The sequence below is a fragment of the Hyperolius riggenbachi genome, chromosome 1 (genome assembly GCF_040937935.1).
Source record: "Hyperolius riggenbachi isolate aHypRig1 chromosome 1, aHypRig1.pri, whole genome shotgun sequence".
NCBI classification, from domain to species: domain Eukaryota; kingdom Metazoa; phylum Chordata; class Amphibia; order Anura; family Hyperoliidae; genus Hyperolius; species Hyperolius riggenbachi.
In genome coordinates this window covers 596,958,387-596,980,894 of record NC_090646.1, presented here as the reverse complement: position 1 = coordinate 596,980,894, position 22,508 = coordinate 596,958,387, and the positions used below count along the sequence as shown (strand labels likewise).

Below are 22,508 nucleotides of genomic sequence, written 5' to 3'. Positions count from 1 at the left end.
ACACATTTAGAATAAAATAATTATTGGCATAATGTCCCACCTAAAGAAAGCCTAATTGGTGGCGAAAAAAAAAGATATAGTTCATTTCATTGTGATAAGTAATGATAAAGTTATAGAAGAATGAATGGAAGGAGCGCTGAAAGGTGAAAATTGCTCTGGTGCTCAAGGGGTAAAACCCCTCAGTGGTGAAGTGGTTAAGAATATTCAAAGATTGCAGTAAAAACGAGAGTTCACAGAAGTGCAGATCATACCATAAGAGTTATAAATTTAGCATTAGGGCATTGTACTGTGTTAGCCATCAGTAAAAGCAAGACGTTTTAAATCAGGATGATACCATTTATTGGCTAACTAAAAAGAATAAGAATAAGCAAGCTTTCGGCCTCGCAGCCTTCGTCGGGCTTAAATCCCGGGATTTAAGCCCGATGAAGGCTGCAAGGCCGAAAGCGTGCTTATTCTTATTCTTTTTAGTTAGCCAATAAATGGTATAAATGGTATCATCCTGATTTAAAACTTCTTGCTATATATATATATATATATATATATATATATATATATATATATATATATATACAGTGGTGTGAAAAACTATTTGCCCCCTTCCTGATTTCTTATTCTTTTGCATGTTTGTCACACTTAAATGTTTCTGCTCATCAAAAACCGTTAACTATTAGTCAAAGATAACATAATTGAACACAAAATGCAGTTTTAAATGATGGTTTTTATTATTTAGTGAGAAAAAAACCCTCCAAATCTACATGGCCCTGTGTGAAAAAGTGATTGCCCCCCTTGTTAAAACATAACTTAACTGTGTTTTATCACACCTGAGTTCAATTTCTGTAGTCACCCCCAGGCCTGATTACTGCCACACCTGTTTCAATCAAGAAATCACTTAACTAGGAGCTATCTGACACAGAGAAGTAGACCAAAAGCACCTCAAAAGCTAGACATCATGCCAAGATCCAAAGAAATTCAGGAACAAATGAGAACAAAGTACTGTAATTGAGATCTATCAGACTGGTAAAGGTTATAAAGCCATTTCTAAAGCTTTGGGACTCCAGCGAACCACAGTGAGAGCCATTATCCACAAATGGCAAAAACATGGAACAGTGATGAACCTTCCCAGGAGTGGCTGGCCGACCAAAATTACCCCAAGAGCGCAGAGAAAACTCATCCGAGAGGCCACAAAAGACCCCAGGACAACACCTATAGAACTGCAGGCCTCACTTGCCTCAATTAAGGTCATTGTTCACGACTCCACCATAAGAAAGAGACTGGGCAAAAATGGTCTGCATGGCAGATATCCAAGGCACAAACCACTTTTAAGCAAAAAGAACATTAAGGCTCGTCTCAATTTTGCTAAAAACACATCTCAATGATTGGCAAGACGTTTGGGAAAATACCTTATGGACCGACGAGACAAAAGTTTAACTTTTTGGAAGCTGCGTGTCCCGTTACATCTGGCGTAGAAGTAACACAGCATTTCAGCAAAAGAACATCATACCAACAGTAAAATATGGTGGTGGTAGTGTGATGGTCTGGGGTTGTTTTGCTGCTTCAGGACCTGGAAGGCTTGCTGTGATAGATGGAACCATGAATTCTACTGTCTACCAAAAAATCCTGAAGGAGAATGTCCGGCCATCTGTTCGTCAACTCAAGCTGAATCGATCTTGGGTGCTGCAGCAGGACAATGACCCAAAACACACCAGCAAATCCACCTCTGAATGGCTGAAGAAAAACAAAATGAAGACTTTGGAGTGGCCTAGTCAAAGTCCTGACCTGAATCCTATTGAGATGTTGTGGCATGACCTTAAAAAGGCGGTTCATGCTAGAAAACCCTCAAATAAAGCTGAATTACAACAATTCTGCAAAGATGAGTGGGCCAAAATTCCTCCAGAGCGCTGTAAAAGACTCGTTGCAAGTTATCGCAAACGCTTGATTGCAGTTATTGCTGCTAAGGGTGGCCCAACCAGTTATTAGGTTCAGGGGGCAATTTCTTTTTCACACAGGGCCATGTAGGTTTTGAGTTATTTTTCTCACTAAATAATAAAAACCATCATTTAAAACTGCATTTTGTGTTCAATTATGTTATCTTTGAATAATAGTTAACGGTTTTTGATGACCAGAAACATTTAAGTGTGACAAACATGCAAAAGAATAAGAAATCAGGAAGGGGGTAAATAGTTTTTTACACCACTGTATATATATATATATATATATATATATATATATATATATATATACACACAGTGGGATGCGAAAGTTTGGGCAACCTTTTTAATTGTCATGATTTTCCTGTATAAATCGTTGGTTGTTACGATAAAAAAATGTCCGTTAAATATATATATATAGGAGACTCACACAGTGATATTTACAGAAAGTGCGCAATAACTGTTTAAATAAAATTAGGCAGGTGCATAAATCTGGGCACTGTTGTCCTTTTATTGATTCCAAAACATTTAGAACTAATTATTGGAACTCAAATTGGCTTGGTAAGCTCAGTGACCCCTGACCTAAATACACAATAATCCAATTATGAGAAAGAGTATTTAATTGGGTCAATTGTAAGTTTCACTCCTCTTTTAACTTTCTCGGAAGAGTATCAACATGGGGGTCTCAAAACAACTCTCAAATGACCTGAAGACAAAGATTGTTCACCATCATGGTTTAGGATAAGAATACAGAAAGCTGTCTCAGAGATTTCAGCTGTCTGTTTCCACAGTTTGAGAAAATGGAAGATCGCAGGCTCAGTTCAAGTTAAGGCTCGAAGTGGCAGACCAAGAAAAATCTCGGATAAACAGAAGCGACAAATGGTGAGAACAGTCACAGTCAACCCACAGACCAGCACCAAAGACCTAAAGCATCATCTTGCTGCAGATAGAGTCACTGTGCATCGTCCAACCATTCGGTGCACTTTACACAAGGAGATGCTGTATGCGAGAGTGATGTAGAGAAAGCCTTTTCTTCGCCCACAGCACAAACAGCCGCTTGAAGTATGTTAAAGCACATTTGGACAAGCCAGCTTCATTTTGGAATGAGGTGCTGTGGACTGATTAAACTAAAATAGAGTTCAGATTATTATTATTATTTGCGCATAACAAGGGGAGTTATGCATGGAGGAAAAACAACACACCATTCCAAGAAAAACACCTGCTACCTACAGTAAAATATGGTAGTGGTTCCATCATGCTGTAGGGCTGTGTGGCCACTGCAGGTACTAGGAATCTTGTCAAAGTTGAGGGGCACATGGATTCCACTCAATATCAGCAGATTCTGGAGACCAATGTCCAGGGATCAGTGACAAAGCTGAAGCTGTGCCGGGGCTGGATCTTTCAACAAGACAACGACCCTAAACACTGCTCAAAATCCACTAAGCCATTCATGCAGAGTAACAAGTACAACATTCTGGAATGGCCATCTCAGTCCCCAGACCTGAATATAATTGAAAATCTGTGGTGTGAGTTAAAGAGAGCTGTCCATGCTCGGAAGCCATCAAACCTGAATGAACTAGAGATGTTTTGTAAAGAGAACTGGTCCAAAATACCTTCAACCAGAATCCAGGAACCTACAGGAAGTGTTTAGAGGCTGTAATTTTTGCAAATGGAGGATGCACTAGATATTGATTTCATTTCTCAAATTTATGCACCTGCCTAATTTTGTTTAAACAATTATTGCACTCTTTCTGTAAATGCAATAAATTTAATTTCACTTCTCAAATAATCACTGTGTGTGTCACCTATATGATATATTTAACTGACATTTTGTATCGTAACCACCAACGATTTATACAGGAAAATCATGACAATTAACAAGGTTGCCCAAACTTTCTCACCCCACTGTATATATATATATATATATATATATATATATATATATATATATATATATATATATATATATATTCTCATTATAGCAAACTCTGATATAGTAAGCATTTGGGTATGGTACACTAAGTGTTAGTAAACTAACCTGTTTTTTTGTTCCCTGCGGCATTCTGTATCCGGCTACAGTGGACAGTGGACAGGCACATGCTTCATACGTCAGTCAGAGACTTGTGAGCTGTGGTTGGTGGGCAGCTTGTAAGCTTCCCGCTCTCTGCACACTACTCTGGGCCTGCGTGGATTACCTCAAAAGCACCAGCCAGTGAGACCAATTCTTCCTGTGTAAGCTGCTGCCTTTACAGAGATACTTCGACCAAGAATTGAACTTTATCCGAATCAGTAGCTGATACCCCCTTTTACATGAGAAATCTATTCCTTTTCACAAACAGGCCATCAGGTGGTGCAGTATGACTCATATTGTGGTGAAACCCCTCCCACAAGAAACTCTTGAGTACATACTCCTGGCAGTTTCCTGTCTGTGAACCTTGTTGCATTGTGGGAAATAGCTGGTTACAGCTGTTTCCAACTGCCAAAAAAGCATGCAGCAGCTACATCACCTGCCACTGCCAGCAGTAAAAATTTCACCATGTGATAAATGTCCGAATGAAAATCAGGGATTTAGAAGCTTTTACAATGGGCAAACACTGACTAAATCATTTATACATAATTATTGTAAAAATGAAGCACTTTTTTACTACATTATTTTTTTTTCATAGGCGAAATTCCAACATATATGAACTCTATGTACAGCTGCTGCTAGCTGTCACACGTGTGGCAGCAGTTTACCTCTCCGCTACCTATGAGAGCCATCATGCCTGGTCACAGTGCGCGGTCACAGTGAAGCACCTGCCGAGTGCGCCACACGCAGCGGGTGACGTCATCACGCTTAGTCGCTTCTCTGCCTATGTGACCCTCAGCGGCCGCCGTACAGCGGCTTCCCGAGGAACATGGCGTCCTCAATGTCACCGGTGCTGAGACAGATGTTGTGTGTGAGGACAGCGGCTGCCTCCCTGCTCAGACCGACCAGGTACCGGCGTGGACGGCTCCGTGGGGGGAATGCGTGCTAAGTGCTTCGTGTTTATAATATATATATATATATATGTGACCTGCTCCCAGCAAGAGTCACTCCTCACCTATCAGTGACAGCAGAGCAGGAAAGTCAGGAGGAGAGCAGCCAGTTACTGCATAGGCTCCAGTGTCATCAGAACCAGTACTGAGGAGGGGAACTGGTACAAGTGTCCAGCACATGTGAAGGAGTGATTCTGATTGCTTGCTCTGGGCATTGCTTCCAGTTTTCGTTTATCTGTTTATCCAATTATCATCTGTGCAGATTTCTTATAGGAAGTGCTTTGCTGATGTCTCCCCCATCACATAAGTGGACAGCCGGAGTTGGAGACTACAAGTTTTTCAGTCAAAAGATTTGTTCCCACTATAAGTATAGCAACAAGAAAGGTTAAACGGCGCCAGTCTAGAGACCCACAGCTGCTTACTGTTTGTGGGAATTTGGTTGTCACCACCCGTTTGCAAGAAATGTAGGGACACAGCAGTATCCACACCATCGACCACATTATGTTTGGTAAAGTTGTGGAGGTGGGTGGGTTTAGAAAAAGTTGCGCGAGAGGAGGGCGGGTGGGTTTAGAAAAAGTTGCGCGAGAGGAGGGCGGGTGGGTTTAGAAAAAGTTGACAGAGAGGAGGGCGGGTGGGTTTAGAAAAAGTTGCGCGAGAGGAGGGTGGGTGGTTTTAGAAAAAGTTGCGCGAGAGGAGGGCGGGTGGGTGGTTTTAGAAAAAGTTGCGCGAGAGGAGGGCGGGTGGGTGGGTTTAGAAAAAGTTGCGCGAGAGGAGGGCGGGTTTAGAAAAAGTTGCGCGAGAGGAGGGCGGGTTTAGAAAAAGTTGCGCGAGAGGAGGGCGGGTGGGTTTAGAAAAAGTTGCGCGAGAGGAGGGCAGGTGGGTGGTTTTAGAAAAAGTTGCGCAAGAGGGCGTGTTTAGAAAAAGTTGTGCGAGAGGAAGGTGGGTGGGTGGGTATTAGAAAAAGTTGCGCAAGAGGAGGGCGGGTTTAGAAGAAGTTGCGTGAGAGGAGGGCGGGTGGGTGGGTTTAGAAAAAGTTGCGTGAGAGGAGGGCGGGTGGGTGGGTTTAGAAAAAGTTGCGTGAGAGAAGGGCGGGTGGGTTTAGAAAAAGATGCGTGAGAGGAGGGCGGGTGAATGGGTTTAGAAAAAGTTGCGTGAGAGGAGGGCGGGTGGGTGGGTTTAGAAAAAGTTGCGTGAGAGGAGGGCGGGTGGGTGGGTTTAGAAAAAGTTGCGTGAGAGGAGGGCGGGTGGGTGGGTTTAGAAAAAGTTGCGTGAGAGGAGGGCGGGTGGGTGGGTTTAGAAAAAGTTGCGTGAGAGGAGGGCGGGTGGGTTTAGAAAAAGTTGCGTGAGAGGCGGGTGGGTGGGTTTAGAAAAAGTTGCGTGAGAGGCGGGTGGGTGGGTTTAGAAAAAGTTGCGTGAGAGGGGGGCGGGTGGGTGGGTTTAGAAAAGTTGCGTGAGAGGGGGGCGGGTGGGTGGGTTTAGAAAAAGTTGCGTGAGAGGAGGCCGGGCGGGTGGGTTTAGAAAAAGTTGCGTGAGAGGAGGCCAGGCGGGTGGGTTTAGAAAAAGTTGCGTGAGAGGAGGGCGGGCGGGTGGGTTTAGAAAAAGTTGCGTGAGAGGAGGGCGGGTGGGTTTAGAAAAAGTTGTGTGAGAGGACGGCGGGCGGGCGGGTTTAGAAAAAGTTGCGTGAGAGGAGGGCGGGCGGGTGGGTTTAGAAAAAGTTGCGTGAGAGGAGGGCGGGTGGGTTTAGAAAAGTTGTGCAAGAGGAGGCGGGGGGGAGGGAGGTTTAGTAAAGTTGCGGAGGCGGGTGGGTTTAGAAAAAGTTGCACGAGCGGAAGGCGGATAGGTTTAGTAAATTTGCGCGAGCGGAAGGCGGATAGGTTTAGTAAACTTGAGGTGGCAATTTGTGTTTCTCCTGGGTCTTCTATTTCTTACATAATGGTGGACGTGGCTGTTGGTCTATAAGTTTCCCAATGGGTCCCCTCAACTAGACTAGTGCCTGTTAAAGTGTATACAAACATTCCAAAATGGTTGGAAAATACCATTGTTGCTCCTTGTGATTTCCCCAAATGAGACGGGCTGACCTTGGCAGTTTGCAGAGAGTCTGTCATCTCATCCAATCAGCAGCTCAGTCGCTTCTCTCAAAAGCATCTCTACTGCATTTCAAAAGAGAATCTACAGTGATCTTCTGGCACAGTTTTCTGCTGAATTACACTTCCAATCATGCACTCCATTCTATATTCTAGGAATGTGTTTGGAGGGGGCGGGGAAGAATAAACTCCCCCTGTAACTAACTTCTGCACTTCTACTGCACCAAATTCCTGCTGAGCTCCTCTCCACTGGCCTTTTGTTACAAAGACAGATGATTCCACCATCTAGCCTGTAAGTCATGCAGCTCAAAGCATTTCAGAACACTTTGGCTGTGTTACATCTGTCCCGACTTTTCCCTCTCTTACCGCTTATAAGCCTCTATGCTGCATTCCGGGAATACCCCGTATCACATTCAGAACGCCCTATTGAAGGGGATATTAGTGGCTTTGATATCCGTGCCTCCTCTCCAAACAAAAAATGGCAACTTGAAGCGCAAGCATGACATTACTGCCACTTTCAATGGTGCCATTGATTATAAAAGGGTAGTTTGAAAAACACCTAGTTTTTAGGGGTGGTAGAAGGGAACAAACGCTTACAAAATATAAATAGGTTTTAAGCCTGGATCACCACTGTAGAGTAATGAATTTGACCTCACAACTATCTCTGAAATAACTTGACTGACAAAAGTAAACATTGTTTGTCTTGTTTTATCAAGAATGAAGACTTTGATTTAGAGTTTTCAATCAACAGAATATTTTTAATAGTAATACAAATAAAGATGTAATGGACAAAAATGATGTGATTCTTCATTTAATTATTTGTTGTACAGCTTTAGAGAAAGAAATGTATGCAGCTCTGCCTGCTTTTAAGAGAACAAAATTCTATTTAGCACAGCTTTTGAGTGCATATTATTTTCTTTTAGCCCCTCCTAGTGGCTGGGGGTCTCCTTGAACTATTCTGGACACTTGGTAGCTCTCTGAGATTTCTGCACCTGTCAACAGGTAGTTTGACTCTCATCTTCCTAAACGTCCGCACACATGCTAGGTTAAAGTTGCTGCAACCAATCAAGCCACCTTGCGCAAATTACATTTCCCCTTTACCCCAAGTCTTTCAGGCCGGTTGTCCACAGACACACACACACCCCGATATTCCAAAAGAATATGTTTGAATACTTCTCATACAAGCAGAAGTGACATTCCACATGACATGCATGCTGTGGACCAATGCCGGTTGAATGACATTGTACACACTTGGCCGAATACACAATATCTGCCCAATAGTCGTCAATAGTCTGCTGGTTGGATCAGGCAAAATGCTTGATATTGGTCGCTGTCTTTGTTCCGCTACTTTGTTTGCAACAGTTGCTGTCCTGTTTGACAAAAAATGTCATTTGCTGTGCTTTCAAACGACTTTTGTATAGGGTGTGTAAATAGCTCACCCGTGTTGCACAGTAGTATTGTGTTCTTTTCTTTGAAAGCTGAATTTTTCAGTATTTGTGAAGTTAAACTAAAATTTTTAAGCTAAAAGTGGAATGGGTAAAAGCACTCTAGAAAGTGTTTCTGCTGCCTGTTGTCTTCCCTCCCGTTCTTCGTTCTCATCCTTTTTTAATGTTCCACTATCTTATCAGTCAAATACTCTCCACAGTTGGCACACAGTGCATTAGAGCATGTGCTAGTTCTGTACCGTGCATGCCCAGTAAATGGAATGCATGAACAAAAGAAGGTACAAGCACTTTTAATGGATATGTGTGGTTTAGAGCCCAGTTTGGAATTGCTTGTTTTCAGCCCGATGAACTTCCAGTAGGCTGTGGGGACTTGGGAGAAAACTCTATTGAATGGGAGAGCCCCCAAAAGCAACGAGTGGCAAGAACAGTTTCTTGAGTAAGTGCTTTGGCCCATCTGGTTTTTTATTTTAAGCACACTTCAGTAGTGCTTTCATTCTGTCAACGTGCTTACTGTGTATGACTCGCCAAAAAGCTCCTGTTTAGTCTCATCTGTGAACATTGTCTTATAGGCATTGCAGATTTTCCGTATGCATTTTAACAAATTGTAGTTTTAGCTTTTTTTGTTTCTTTCAACTGAAATCAGACTCTTATGAACATTAAACTTGGAGTTCAGCTCGTATGTTTTTGAAAGTTGTCTGTAACTTTTTGTCATCCTTCCCATTCTGGGGTTGATTTTGCACTTTTGACCAGGTTCAGGTAGTTTGCTCCCAAACAGAGAAACAATGACCTTTTGATTTTTTTTTTAATAACTGTCGTAAGTCATACAGAAGTTTTATGATAACATTCATTTTCAGCCGAGTTTCCGCTGCAGGCTGCCTTTTAAGACTTCTCTCAGCAATGGTTGCAATGGAAAAAAAGGGGAACACTGGCAGGTTCTGAGTTGGATCCGTGCGATTTGTACACACGTCTATCTTATCATTGCACAATTTATTTCTGATCTGTCAGCATTCAGCTGTGGTATGTGTTAGTTCATACTCTGGATTCCCTGGATCTTAATGCCGGTTATACTGCTGGGGTATCAGCAAGTCGGATTTACTTATCCACTTCTTCACTGTCATGATTTATAGTGCCTCATTATTTGAATACAGGTAGTCCCCAAATTAAGAACGATCCGGTGATGGCTTCTGTTGTCCCATGGGAACAAGTCAAAAAACATTTTTCAAATTGGACTTGTAGTTTATGAGAAAATCAATTTAAAAAAAATTCAAAGAAAAAATGGCTTTTAAACTTGCAGAAGCAGGTGCAAAGGGCAGAGGTGACACAAAGGGGGGAGACTGGAGGCACAGGCGGGCACAGAGGAGGTACAGGGGACAGAGATGGCACAATGTTCCGACTTAAGAACAGATTCAGGTTGAAAACGAACCTACAGTCCCTGTCTCGTTCATTAACCGGGGAATGCCTGTATATCCTTTGGTTTATCTTGCTGGCTGTCTGCTGTGTATGGATGGATTCATGAGATACCTGTTTGATGATTTTGATGATTGCTCCATTTAGTTTTCACCGACTTACAAGTCGATAACCGATGTGCCCGTGTGGCCCTGGCCGTGCGGATCCTCATTTGCGCTCCCATTGCCGGGAGCAACCTGCACAGGTGCAGTAGAGATTTTCTTGTGATGGGAGCGCGTACCAGGATACACGTGGCCAGGGTCGTGCAAGTGCAGTGGACTAAGCTGCGGCGGGGGGCCGGAGGATCGTTTGGTACCGGTGTGGGCACAGGGTCGGCTGCAGGGGCTGGCAGAAGCCCCACATAAGTGAAACTTTTTTTTTTTTACATCAGGTTCCTCTTTAAAGGGGAACTGAAGAGAGGTATATGGAGGCTGCCATGTTTATTTCCTTTTAATCAATACCAGTTGCCTGGCAGCCCTGCTGGTCTATTTCTCTGCAGTAGTATCTGAATAACACCAGAAACAAGCATGCAGCTAGTCTTGTCAGATCTGACTTTAAAGTCTGAAACACCTGATCTGCTGCATGCTTGTTCAGGGGCTATGGCTAATAGTATTAGAGGCAGAGGATCAGCAGGGCTGCCAGGCAACTGGTATTGCTTAAAAGGAAATAAACATGGCAGCCTCCATATACCTCTCTCTTCAGTTCCCCTTTAAAGGGAACCCGAGGTGAGAGTGATGTGGAGGCTGCCATAGTTATTTCCTTTTAAACAATACAGTTTCCTGGCATATGAGTGGGCTGTGTTATATATTACAAAATCATAGATTAATATACATATTTGATCTTGTCAGACATTCCTCCTCCCTCATTGTTGGTCCATATATTAGTGTTTATTGTTTGTTTATTCATGGTTCCCATTCCTTGCTGCCACCCATTTGGTATTCCTTTCGCTGTCATATTTGCATTCCTCTTCTACCGCTGGCACTGCCTGTTGTGTTTACTGCACAGGAGTTGTGCCGGATTAGACCCATAGAAGGTGGCAGGTGAGTCAAATTTGCAGATCATAAGTGGAGATTAGCTCGGTGAGAACGGACACCGTCCATTCTCATAGGCTACCAATGATTCTGTCAGTATCCGCCTCCTCTGGCCGATCTGTAAAAATCGTGGACTGCATATCCTTGCGTTCTGCTCTTTATAAGCGAACAAACGCAGCCATTACGAATGGACTAATGTTAACAGATGCTATAGCTTTGCATACACAGCCCTCTGTCTGAAAGAAGCCTAACACCAAAGGGTAGGATCTGCAAAAAGCGTAATCTTACTGGCCACAGAAAGGAAAGGGTTAATAGAACCTCAAGTTTTGTCCTTTGGGCCATTGGACCGAATGACTTATGAAATCTCTGTGAAATTGTCTAGCTTTACTAGCATGGATTTTTGTTTCCTTTAACACATAGTAGATCAGGAGCTATTTGTTATGTCAGAACCAAAAAAAGTCCCTAAATAAAGCTTGTTGAAAGATTTACCCCGCTTCCTGTTTATACAAACTAATAGTGGCCTGAGGTTGGCTGCCTCAGTATCAGAGAATCCGTTACGGCACCTCAGCGGTTTCCAGTGATTTGTTTAGAGCAAGAAGCTGAATGCTGACCGCACTGTGTCCTGTCCGGGGATTACAACAAGCTGCCGGTCCCCTTGCTTCATGACAGCCACAGTTTTTAAGAATGAGCTAGCTGAAAAGCCAGGCCCTCCAAGGAAAATTCTTAGAAGTGCTTTTATAATTGTAAACATTTCTGTTAAAAACACTTCACGTCTTGAAAGGAGAATAATAGGGGATGTAATCTGAGCGGTGCAGTTGTGGTCACACGGGGATATTCTCTGGTTGGGACTTAGTAGGGGGTCTTCCAGCATTGCTTAGGTCATTGTTTGACACGGTACCAGTGTACAGGGGTTCAGCTATGTTTTTATTTAGCCACTCACCAGTTGTTGTTGTCCGTGTATGTACATACAAAAGTGATGTTCGTCTGCTTTCCATGACTGAGGTGCATCCAGGCCATCCCTAACTTTTCACGTACTGCTTTTTGAGTTTTGGCACACATGCAGTTAAAGGATTGTTTTTTTTTATGGGGACCCAAAGTGAACCTAAAGAAAAGAATTAGATGCCTTCTGGATCCTCCAGAAGCTTCTCATGTCCTCCTGCCCTCCACTGTTGTCGCTTGTGGACCCCCGGAACATATCCAACAAGAGCTTGTCAGGTATGTTATGTGACTGCGCTCCACTTAATACATGTGTGGCTGTACTACAGGTGAGCAAAATGGCTGCACCTGCACAGTAGCACCATAGCGACTCTGTTGTACTGTGCAGGCGTGGCCATGTCATGCTCGTGCATGAAGAGGAGAGTGGCTGCGTTCTCAAAGAAAATTTCTAAGAAGAAATCTAAGGAATACTTACCTTGGAAGGGGGAAGCCCTGGATCCTAATGAGACTTCCACTGTCCTACTTTGTCCTGGGATCCAGCGCTGGAAGCCCCCGAACGTCAGAGAGGTAAATATTTACCTATCGCGTTCCAGCGCAGACGCGGCTCTCCGATCAGGCTCCAGTGGAAATAGCGGAGTCTGGTTGGGTCCGCTCTACTGCGCAGGCTTCCCCCAAATGCACTCTATTTACCAAAACTTTTTCCAGCAATGATGTCACCTTGGGGCTTCTGTCTGGGTCCCTGTCAACTACCAGAGGCGGGCCAGCCTCATATTATTGTTTGACTTGAGAAAGCGGAGGATGAACCTCTGGGAAACGCGTTGTCTGCCCTTTTAAATAAAACTTTTTTTTTATTTTTCAGTCCCTCTAGCCCAGTGCCTTTTTTAGCTGCAAAACCCACAGCGGTTGTTTCTTTTTTTTCACACACTGCCGTGACGTCCAGACCACGCCCGCTTGCATTTTCCAGCAGCGGTTGGCGTTCTGGTATGCATGGCGGGTAGCTTACAGTGACGACACTTCCTGTGTGACGTTGTCCATCACGTAATCCACAGTGGTAGTTCGGATAGCTCGGTCTCCGGCTATCCAAGACGGACGCAGGCGCTTCTTGGCGGATCTTGCCTGCTACCCCCTCAGCCAAAAAAAAAACAAAAAACGCAAACGGATCGAAAAAATATGCTGCAAAAAGGCAGCATTGATCCATTTGCATTTCCTTGGCTAGGATCACGGACCGCAGGCTCCGTCCTGCAACCGTGCCTACTGTGGACTGCGGGCTGCATGGACACCATGTTGGTGCAGTGTGCTGAGTAGGGTGAATGTTGTGGTGCAGACAATGCCTTGGCATCCTATGGTGAGTGAGAAGGCTCATGTTTAGCAGTCCTGAGAAGGGGTGTACCTGGAACATCCACTTGTCAGGAATCTGTGTCATTTAAGAACATGGGTTGTTCTGGGTGATGAGAAGCTCATCAAATCAGTGAAAGTTAATTCTGCCAAAAATGCTGATGACTTCCAAATGGACCATGAATAACTAATAGCTGTATTGTGCATTTTCTAAACACCATATTTCACAATTACGCAGAGGGACAAATGTTTGTTTTTCAGCATTGTTGTTGTCTTGTGACCTTTCTGAAATGTGGAATGTTCACATTTTTTTGTTTTTTGTTTTAAAAGGCAAAATCAGTATTTATTCCCCCCCACATAGCTGGTGCGTATTGCGCGGTCCGTTGTGTACTGATGGGTGAACTCAGTCCAGGGGTTATGGAGGATTGCCGATATGGCTGTGTAATAAACCTGTCAATCATGATGCCTCCCACCCAGTTCACTTTCATTGGATCTGTAGGAGGAAATCCTTTGTTTGTTACGATTGTTACTGAAGAAAGCAAGATAACGATTTGCAAATCTTATCTGGTCCTCTTCTGTTATTATAGCCTATGTGATACTTGTCACAGCTTCTTCTAAGGGTGAGCCATGCAAGTAACATTTTTATGAAGATGGCAGCCTCCTAGGAGCGCACTAAGATTATAATAAACATTTACTGTATACAATTGAACGTTAACTCATCTAAAAATAAACTGAGCCCCCCCCATTTTTACTTGAGATAACGGGTTAAATGACAACTGAAGTGAGAGGGACATGGAGGCAGTTGCCTGGCATCCCTACTGGTCTATTTGGCTGCAGTAGTGTCTGACTCATCATACCAGAAACCAGCATGCAGCTGATCTTTTAAGATCTGACGATAATGTCAGAAACGCCTGATCTGCTGCATGCTTGTTCAGGGTCTATAGCTAAAAGTATTAGTCAATGAATCAGCAGGATAGCCAGGCAACTAGTATTGCTTAAAAGGAAATACATATGGCAGCCTCCATATCCTTCACACTACAGTTGTCCGTTAAAAATGGCTTACTAACTCGTGGGTGACCTTTAGGCCAGGGTCACACTTAGCAGAATCGCATTAATTTAACCTATAGCACATAGTGGAAAACTCCACTATGCGATTTTATAACCCTGGCCTTACTCTCCTACCATCAATCCCACCTACACTGGTTCCCTATTGTGTCCATTGTGTTATCTCCCTCCCTCATATTACTGTTCCTGCAGAAAAAATGTTACCAAGAAAGGTTAGATAAACTGGGTTTATTTAGTCTGGAGAAAAGACGCCTTAGAGGGGATCTAATTAACATGTATAAATACATCAGAGGGCAATATAAAAGCTTGGCGGATGAGCTTTTTGTCCCTAGGCCTTCTCAAAGGACTAGAGGACATGATCTGCGCATGGAGGAAAAACGTTTTAGCCATTTATTTAGGAAAGGGTTCTTTACAGTAAGAGTGATTAAGATTAAGATGTGGAATGCATTGCCACAGGAATACCTGCATTTAAAGGGGGCTTAGATGCTTTCCTTGCATTGAAAGACATCCATGGCTACAATTACTAGGTAATGCCCAGTGATGTTGATCCAGGGATTTTATCTGATTGCCACCTGGAGGCGGGAAGGAATTTTTTCCCTTTTGGGACTAATTGGACCATGCCTTGTAAGGGTTTTTTCGCCTTCCTCTGGATCAACGGGGATATGTGAGGGAGCAGGCTGGTGGTGTACTTTGTTCCCTGGTTGAACTCGATGGACGTAAGTCTTTTTTTCAACCCAAATAACTATGTAACTGTCACCATGTGGTAAATATCAGAATGTAAATTGGGAAGAGGAAATATTTTACAATGGGAAAACACTGACCTACATCATTTATACATAATTATTGTAAAAATGAAGCACTTTTTTTATTACATTATTTTCACAGGAGTTCGAGCAGGCAAAAAAAAAAAAAAGTTGCTTTTAGCTACCTCTCCAGCTACATTCCCGTGGCTGGGCTTCTCTGTCAGGCTGCCACCTCCATTCTTTTCTCTGCCACCGTGTCTTCTGTCCCTCTTTCTTCCTCATTGGTCCCTCTTTCAGGACTGATGTACACATCTGTATAAATATGTACATTTCTCTCTGACTAAAACATATTTCTATTACCCTAAACTTAATTTCTGTTCTGTAATTAATATATATCTTGCTTTCAAATGCTGATATGAAGTAAAAGTAGTGATTATACAAAGGACCAGTGTAGTTTTGAATTATGACAACCTCTCTTGCCCATGTATTCTTTGCAACATGTGTGATTGGGGATGTCACAGGGGCGTGGCTGGGGGTGGCAGATGCATGTGTTGATAGTGTCCTTTCTCATCACAAACAGTTGGAAGGTTCAGCAGCCTTGAATAACCTCAGTAAATGTGTCCTCTCTGCCAGCCTTCTGATGTGTATCTGAGCACAGTAATGTTATGAGAGAACACAGCGTGATATCCATGTGTCATCTATCACTCTAAGCTGTCATTTCTGTTACTGTGTGCGCACACAGGCTACACGTTAGTCATACATGCTATGTTTGTGTTTTGAAGGCTGATAATGAAACCTCTGTAGTTTTTGTATTAGTGTTATTATTTTGCAGCGGACAAAACATTCCAGAACTGTTGTGTTGGGAAACATGAAGGGCAGTTACACAGTGTTCTGAACCTTATCTCTTTATCAGGACGTTCACTGTTTCCGTCACTTCTTAATATCCTTTTCAATTTTTTTTTCAGTTTGATAGTGTGGTGTGATAAACCTCTGTTGGCAGTCTGTGGTTGTTTACAAAGTTATGTGTGTGGTCAAGAAACCTTTACAGAAAAGTTTCATCTATTAGCTTACAATATGGTATAATCTCGTTATAGTAAACATTTGGGTATAGTAAAGTAAATGTCCTGGTTCCGGCCAAGTACCATTTTAAGTATATGGGAGTGACGCCTGATATAGTAAACCCTGATATATCTGTTGTAGTAAATCTGTTTGTTGTCCCCTGTGGTATTCTGCATCTGGCTGTAGTGGAACGTGGGTGTGGCGCATGCGTCATACGTCAGTCATTTGTAGCCTCTGCATGCTACTCTGGGCATGCATGGATTACCTCAGATGCACCAGCTGGTGAGACCTATGCTTCCTGTGTAAGCTGCTGCCTGATTACAGAGGGAATTGCCTGTCATCTGTGGCTTGCCTGTGCATGACTGCAATGCTACAGCATCATCCGGGCTGCACAGACGTGGACAGAGGAGAACACTAAAGTACTGTACATGCCTTAAAGAGAATCTGTATTGTTAAAATCACACAAAAGTAAACATACCAGTGCGTTAGGGGACATCTCCTATTACCCTCTGTCACAATTTCGCCGCTCCCCGCCGCATTAAAAGTGGTTAAAAACAGTTTTAAAAAGTTTGTTTATAAACAAACAAAATGGCCACCAAAACAGGAAGTAGGATAATGTACAGTATGTCAACACATAGAAAATACATCCTTACACAATCAGGCTGTATACAGCCTTCCTTTTGAATCTCAAGAGATCATTTGTGTGTTTCTTTCCCCCTGCATCTCTCATGCACTGAAGTTTTAGGCTGCTCTTTTCTTCCTGCAAACAGCTTTGCCCTTGTCTGTAATTCCTCACTATGTGAAAGCCCAGCCAGCTCAGAGGACGATTTATCCAGCTTGTAAAAGATAAGAGAGAAGAGAGAAGCTGCTCTAATCCTAAATAACACACAGGCAGTGTGCATAGAGGGGCCTGGAAGGGGGAGTTCATAGCAGAACCACAACACTGAAGAACTTGGCAGCCTTCCAGACACAGGCTGACAAGTCTGACAAGAGAGAGATAAGTTGATTTATTACAGAGACTGTGATAGTACAAAGTGCTGCAGTAAGCCAGAACACATTAGAATAGCTTTTGGAACTTGTAGGATGATAAAAAACAGGATGCAATTTTTGTTACGGAGTCTCTTTAACTGGTGAGACCTCTGCTTGCTGTACAAGCTGTTCTGTGAATATTACATGTAAATCCCTGCATATTCAGCACTATGCATTTTGATCTAGTTTAGGCACTGTCTGTGCTCACTTGCTGACACATTGAAAACAAAAAATGACTCCCAATTATTGACTGAATTTTATGCGCTTCAGTATGACAATTTCTGATCTAGTAAACTACTTTGCCTGGTCCCTTGCAGTTTTACTATAAAGGGATTGTACTGTGATTTGGGACAGTCCAACTCGGCACATGTTTTACTGTATTGCTGTAATAGAGGAAGAATCCCCTCATTCTCCTGCAGAGCACCTGCACATCACTGTTATGGTGTATCCATTGTTAGATTGACAAGGTGGATGTTCTTTGTTCCTGTCTGTACCCTCTACTCTGCACCTGAAACTACGGATACTGGAAGCCTGTGCTATTCTTACCAAGGTCTAGTTTTGATTTCTATTTAACAGCTACTCCACAGCCGTATCCTATGTTTAGTTAAAATGCATCTCTGGTGTACATTAAAAAACAGAGGTACGCTAATGCTTAGAAAATAAACAATTGTATCTATCTTCCTTCTCCTAAAAATTACTTTTTAAGATATTCCACAGTTTTATTTTATGTTTAAATCTACTTTTTAAGTTTTTTAACTGTTATTGTTTTTGCTCAATGACACATTCATTGAAGTATGCCAGAGCTAAAATCTAGGAACTATTGACTCTTATCTTTCTTGCTCTCAGAAGCTATTTTCTGCTAGGAAAGTGTTTTATAGTTGGAATTTCATATCAGTGAGGCTCACACTGTAGTCACTTCCTGTCTGAGTCAGGACTGAGTCAGTCACTTACATACCTGGTATTTAACTCTTTCAGGCAGAGGAAGGAAAAAAAGGAGAACGCACAGTATAGTTATTTGTGTGCTAGGCACTGTACATACATGTCTATCTCATCATGTCACATGTCACCTCGGGTATCCTTTAATGGAAAGCTTGGTACATTTTTATAATATTTCCCCTTGGACGTATTATGTTTTTTTTGGGGAAGGAAAATAACTTTGTGTTGGCTTAGTACAAACAAATGAAGCAGCCGGATGGTGTGAATGATCCTGGAAGGGCTCCTTGCAGAGAAATCTCTGCCATGTTCTGCTTTCAGCCATTTCCCATCCAGCACAACACCATTGTTCTAAAATCCCTCAGTCAGTCTTTTTCTACCACGAGGTCCTGTGCCGAGAGGAAGACTTTCCACACACCTGGCATTCTCTCTGCACTGATTGGTTAATTGTTCCCCTGCACGGCCGGACAAAATAATCATTTGTCCCGCAGTTTGATTGTCTTGGCACGGGGCACCCCGTCCGTCTAATATTGATTGCCATCATTTCCAGTCTCGACTAATGCAAGTCATGTTTTTAATTTCTGGTTAACAGCAGACAGTAGTATTAATGTCAACATTGGCTTTTGCTAGAGGTCCCATAAATCGGCCTGGCAGATGTTTATTCTAATAAAATCGACCATAATCATATTTTGCAGCGCTGTGACTCCTGCTCCTTAACCGCAGGAGCGTCTGAAGCCATCTGAACTTGCGTTCGCCATGCGAGTTAGCCCATGATACAGGCATTAAAAATGATGGATGGAGTAACTTTATGCTCTTGGCATGGCTGAGGCCACCTGTGGCTACTCTGCTTTTGTTTAGCACAGTCTGTGTCGGCCAAAAGAATTTCAGCATTGAAACGCCACGGCCGCATGCTGCCAGGCTCAGCTCTTAAATGTCTGCTTACGTAAGAGCCGTGTCTTGTCATGATGAGTCGCAGGAGTGGATTACCATGTGCGCACTCTGCACTCTGTTCAACTGCTTCCTCTTACTGCCATTTGTATTAACAGGCATATAGCTCATTTTGCATGGCTTTTAGCCGCCTTTTAGATATTGTTTACAAAACAACAAGACACCGACTCAAAGCGCCAGAGCTGCAGCCACTAGGATGCGCTCTATAGGCAGCAGTAGCGTTAGGGAGTCTTGCCCAAGGTCTCCTCACTGAATAGGTACTGGCTTACTGAACAGGAAGAGCCCGAGATTCGAACCTAGGTCTCCCGTGTCAGAGGCAGAAAGAAATGTGGAAGTTGCAATTATGGACTTCTTTTTAGAGTACACAGGGGTTCTGCATTTACTCCAGTGATGATTTTGTGTAAATCTTATTTTGCTTAAATCAGAGCACATGTCCAGTCTTGCCTATTGCATTACAACCTTCCTTTACCTCCCTCTAAATATAAGACTTTTTTGAACCAGAACTTGAGTCGAACAAGAGGAGAAAGTGGCTTACCTTCACGGTCATATTGAGGCTCGGGCGGGGCAAAAGCTCTGCTGTGGGTCTTCACTGGCTGGCATTCTCATGCATGCGGAGCCGGGTAACGTCCGGAAGTCGGAGGGTGCATGGGTGGACAGAGGATGTCATGCTTCCGCACCACTACTGATACCGTGTACCAGTGCCAGAGCTTTTTCGGTTGGCCCCTTAACTCCATATAGTGGATAGTCCACTTTTAGGCGCTATCAGCCCTGGAAAAATAATTCTAGCTACTTGGAGGGTGGGGTGTATCTAATTAAGAATGTTTGTTTAGACTGTTTCTTGCAGGGAGGAGCCTGTGTGCTCTCAATCTTGGGTGAGCTGCCCTGGAGGAATCATAGAAATACATATTACTGGTAGGTCTAACAGGTTTTTTTTTTTTTTGTTTTTTTTTTTAACACTGGCTATCCATATAAATTACTGTTGTTGCCTTCCATATGCATGCGCTGATAACTTTAACATCATATACAGGTTAAAGAAAGGAACACTCTTTGTGCCCAATTATCACTGTAGATGATGGTATCATTTTAGAAAAGGGGTATAAGCACAGATTGGACCTATGGAGAACACCAGATATTGGTGAATCTTGAATACTTGAAAACAAAAAGTGAATTTATGAAGCACAATCTTTATTCCTTCAGTGTTTTGGCTTCTCTACATTCTGGGATCCACGGCACATGCAAGTACATGTGTTATTTAGTCTCTGTGTACTGGGCACAGCCGTGTCTCAGGGATTGACCCGGATCTGTCCCTCCAGAGTGACCAAATTTACGAATCTGCAGAGACAGAGATATCCCTATTAGTGTATGGAGCAGCTGTATCAATGTTCCCTAAGAACAATGGAAAAGAAAGTTCCGCTACACCAAAGGCTGGGTGAAAAAATGTTTCCATTAAGGAGCCATGAGCTCCGATACGCGTGAGCTCTTTTAACATTTTTTGTATCCACTGAAGTTATCAATAAATGGAGAAACATTTTTTCACCCAGCCTTTGGTGTAGCGGAACTTTCTTTTCCATTGTTTGCTGAGCCCGTTGGTTCCTGGCTCCCTCAGGCTATTTGTATGTGGATGTTGCGGGTCCTTTCTTGTTTTGCCTTCCCTAAGAACATCAGTTCTGCCAAGCCATCATTTCTATGACATGATTGCTGACTCCCTGTAAATAAGAGCTAATAAACCTTCCCAAATGTGGCCCTGAGCAATAATATAAGTACTGTTTTGGCTTTCTTGATTTTCACCTTTTTCCTAGAATGAATAGGGTACTAATAGACCTGTAGAAGGTGAGCAGTTGGAGCCCGTCTTTACTAATATTGCTTCAGGAAAACAAAATCCCGGAAAGCATCAGTCTCTCCATTTGCTTCTCGGCAAATACAACTAACAGATGTATTTAGTTTTATCTCCCAAATCCGCAAAACATACTAGTAAGTTAATTGGCCTGACCACCACCCTCCTCAAGGACCCAAATTTGGCTTGGGCCAATGACAGGGAAACTCTACTATGACTGTTATTGATTTGATTGTTAAGGCCCGCTTCATACTGGCATAAAAAATGGTCTGTTTAGCGACCTGTAAGGGAACGGATCCTAACGGGTTAACAGATCCTATGTTATTCAATAGGATCCGTTCACATTGATCTGTTGGAATGGGCATCCTTTTCCATCTAATGGACGGCAAGTTTGGGGAGGGACCAATTTTTCTAGATCAATGTTGCATTCACAGAAATGGAATAAAGGGTCTCAGATCAAAAACTGATGCCCAATAGAAACTGATCTGTTTCATTGATCAGTTTTTGATCAGTTGCAGTGTGAACCGAGCCACATTTAGCAACACAACTATTGCTCTGTAAAGGCAGCCCTATATAAATACAAAATAATAATAGTATTGTGATTCCAGTTTGTGCAATTCTTCAGGTCCTCTTTTACACTGTAGTGTCTGGTACGAAGATGAAAGCTTCATACATAAGCTTATTAAAGGAAAAACCAACAACTTACCTAGATTGGTGGTCACTGCTAGAGGCACAGCAATAACCATAGCAGCCATAAAGGCTGTTCTGGGCCCGGTCTATACTTAATTTGCCTCCTTTAAATTAATCGAGTGTGTACATACAAACGCAGCGGAAATGCAGTTGGGGTTTTCTTCTGCATTTGGTGATTCCCCTGCTCTGCCGGAGCGAAGTCCCGCTTTCCAGGGTATCTGACCAAATCTGTCGATAAGAGGGGCTGTGTGGCTCTCCCGATTGACTGTCTGCTACATCCGTGAATGTTACCGCATGGAGAGAGTACGGTATCGGCTGGTCAGAGCTAGATAAATACCGGACACTTTTGCTTGAATTACCAAATGCGTTTTGGAAATAGCAATTTCTTGACATTTCTTGAGTTATATACATCACAAGTCAGTTATTTACCTCACTAGTTGGTAATTTTACTCTTCAGTGCAGCAATAGATTTAATGATTTCGTGTTTGGCAAGGTGATCGGTAAAATCAGCTGTTTTCTTCATTACCGAATGTGTTAATGCTTAGTGAATTGAGGCCAAGGTGATTTGTCTCCAAAGGCAAATGTATCTTTTGTGTTAAGTCAATGAGAACACAAAGCAGCTGGACTATACACTTCATTTTTCCCTTTCCAAATGAATCAAAATTGCAAAAGTCGAGCACAAGCAGGGAAAAAAACAAAGCAAACAAACAAACATACAAAAGATTATTGCAGGTTTAAAGGAGTACTGTAATGGGGGAAAAAAAAGTTTAACTTACCCGGGGCTTCTACCCCACAACCCCCCCCCCCCCCACCCAATCCCCTTTCCCCCAACCCCCTCCCTCTGCAGACGTCCTGTGCTCGCCCCATGACAAAGCGATCCTCCAGTCCTCCGCCGTGGCTTAGTTCTGTTTTTTGCAACTTTAGTGTCGCATGCCACTGTGCCTGCCTGGCCCTGGCCACGCATCCTTGTTCCCCATCGCCGGG

General features: G+C 43.0%; 1 protein-coding gene across 1 annotated transcript in view; it reads left to right on the top strand.

The window, feature by feature from the left end:
- The first annotated feature begins 4,780 nt into the window (after positions 1–4,780).
- NDUFS4 (NADH:ubiquinone oxidoreductase subunit S4) overlaps positions 4,781–22,508 on the top strand; it is a 197,081-nt gene continuing 179,353 nt past the window's right edge. Inside the window, exon 1 of the mRNA XM_068249424.1 lies at positions 4,781–4,905. Coding sequence (XP_068105525.1) covers positions 4,826–4,905 — 80 coding nt within the window. The 5' untranslated portion in view covers positions 4,781–4,825. The remainder of the gene's footprint in view (positions 4,906–22,508) is intronic.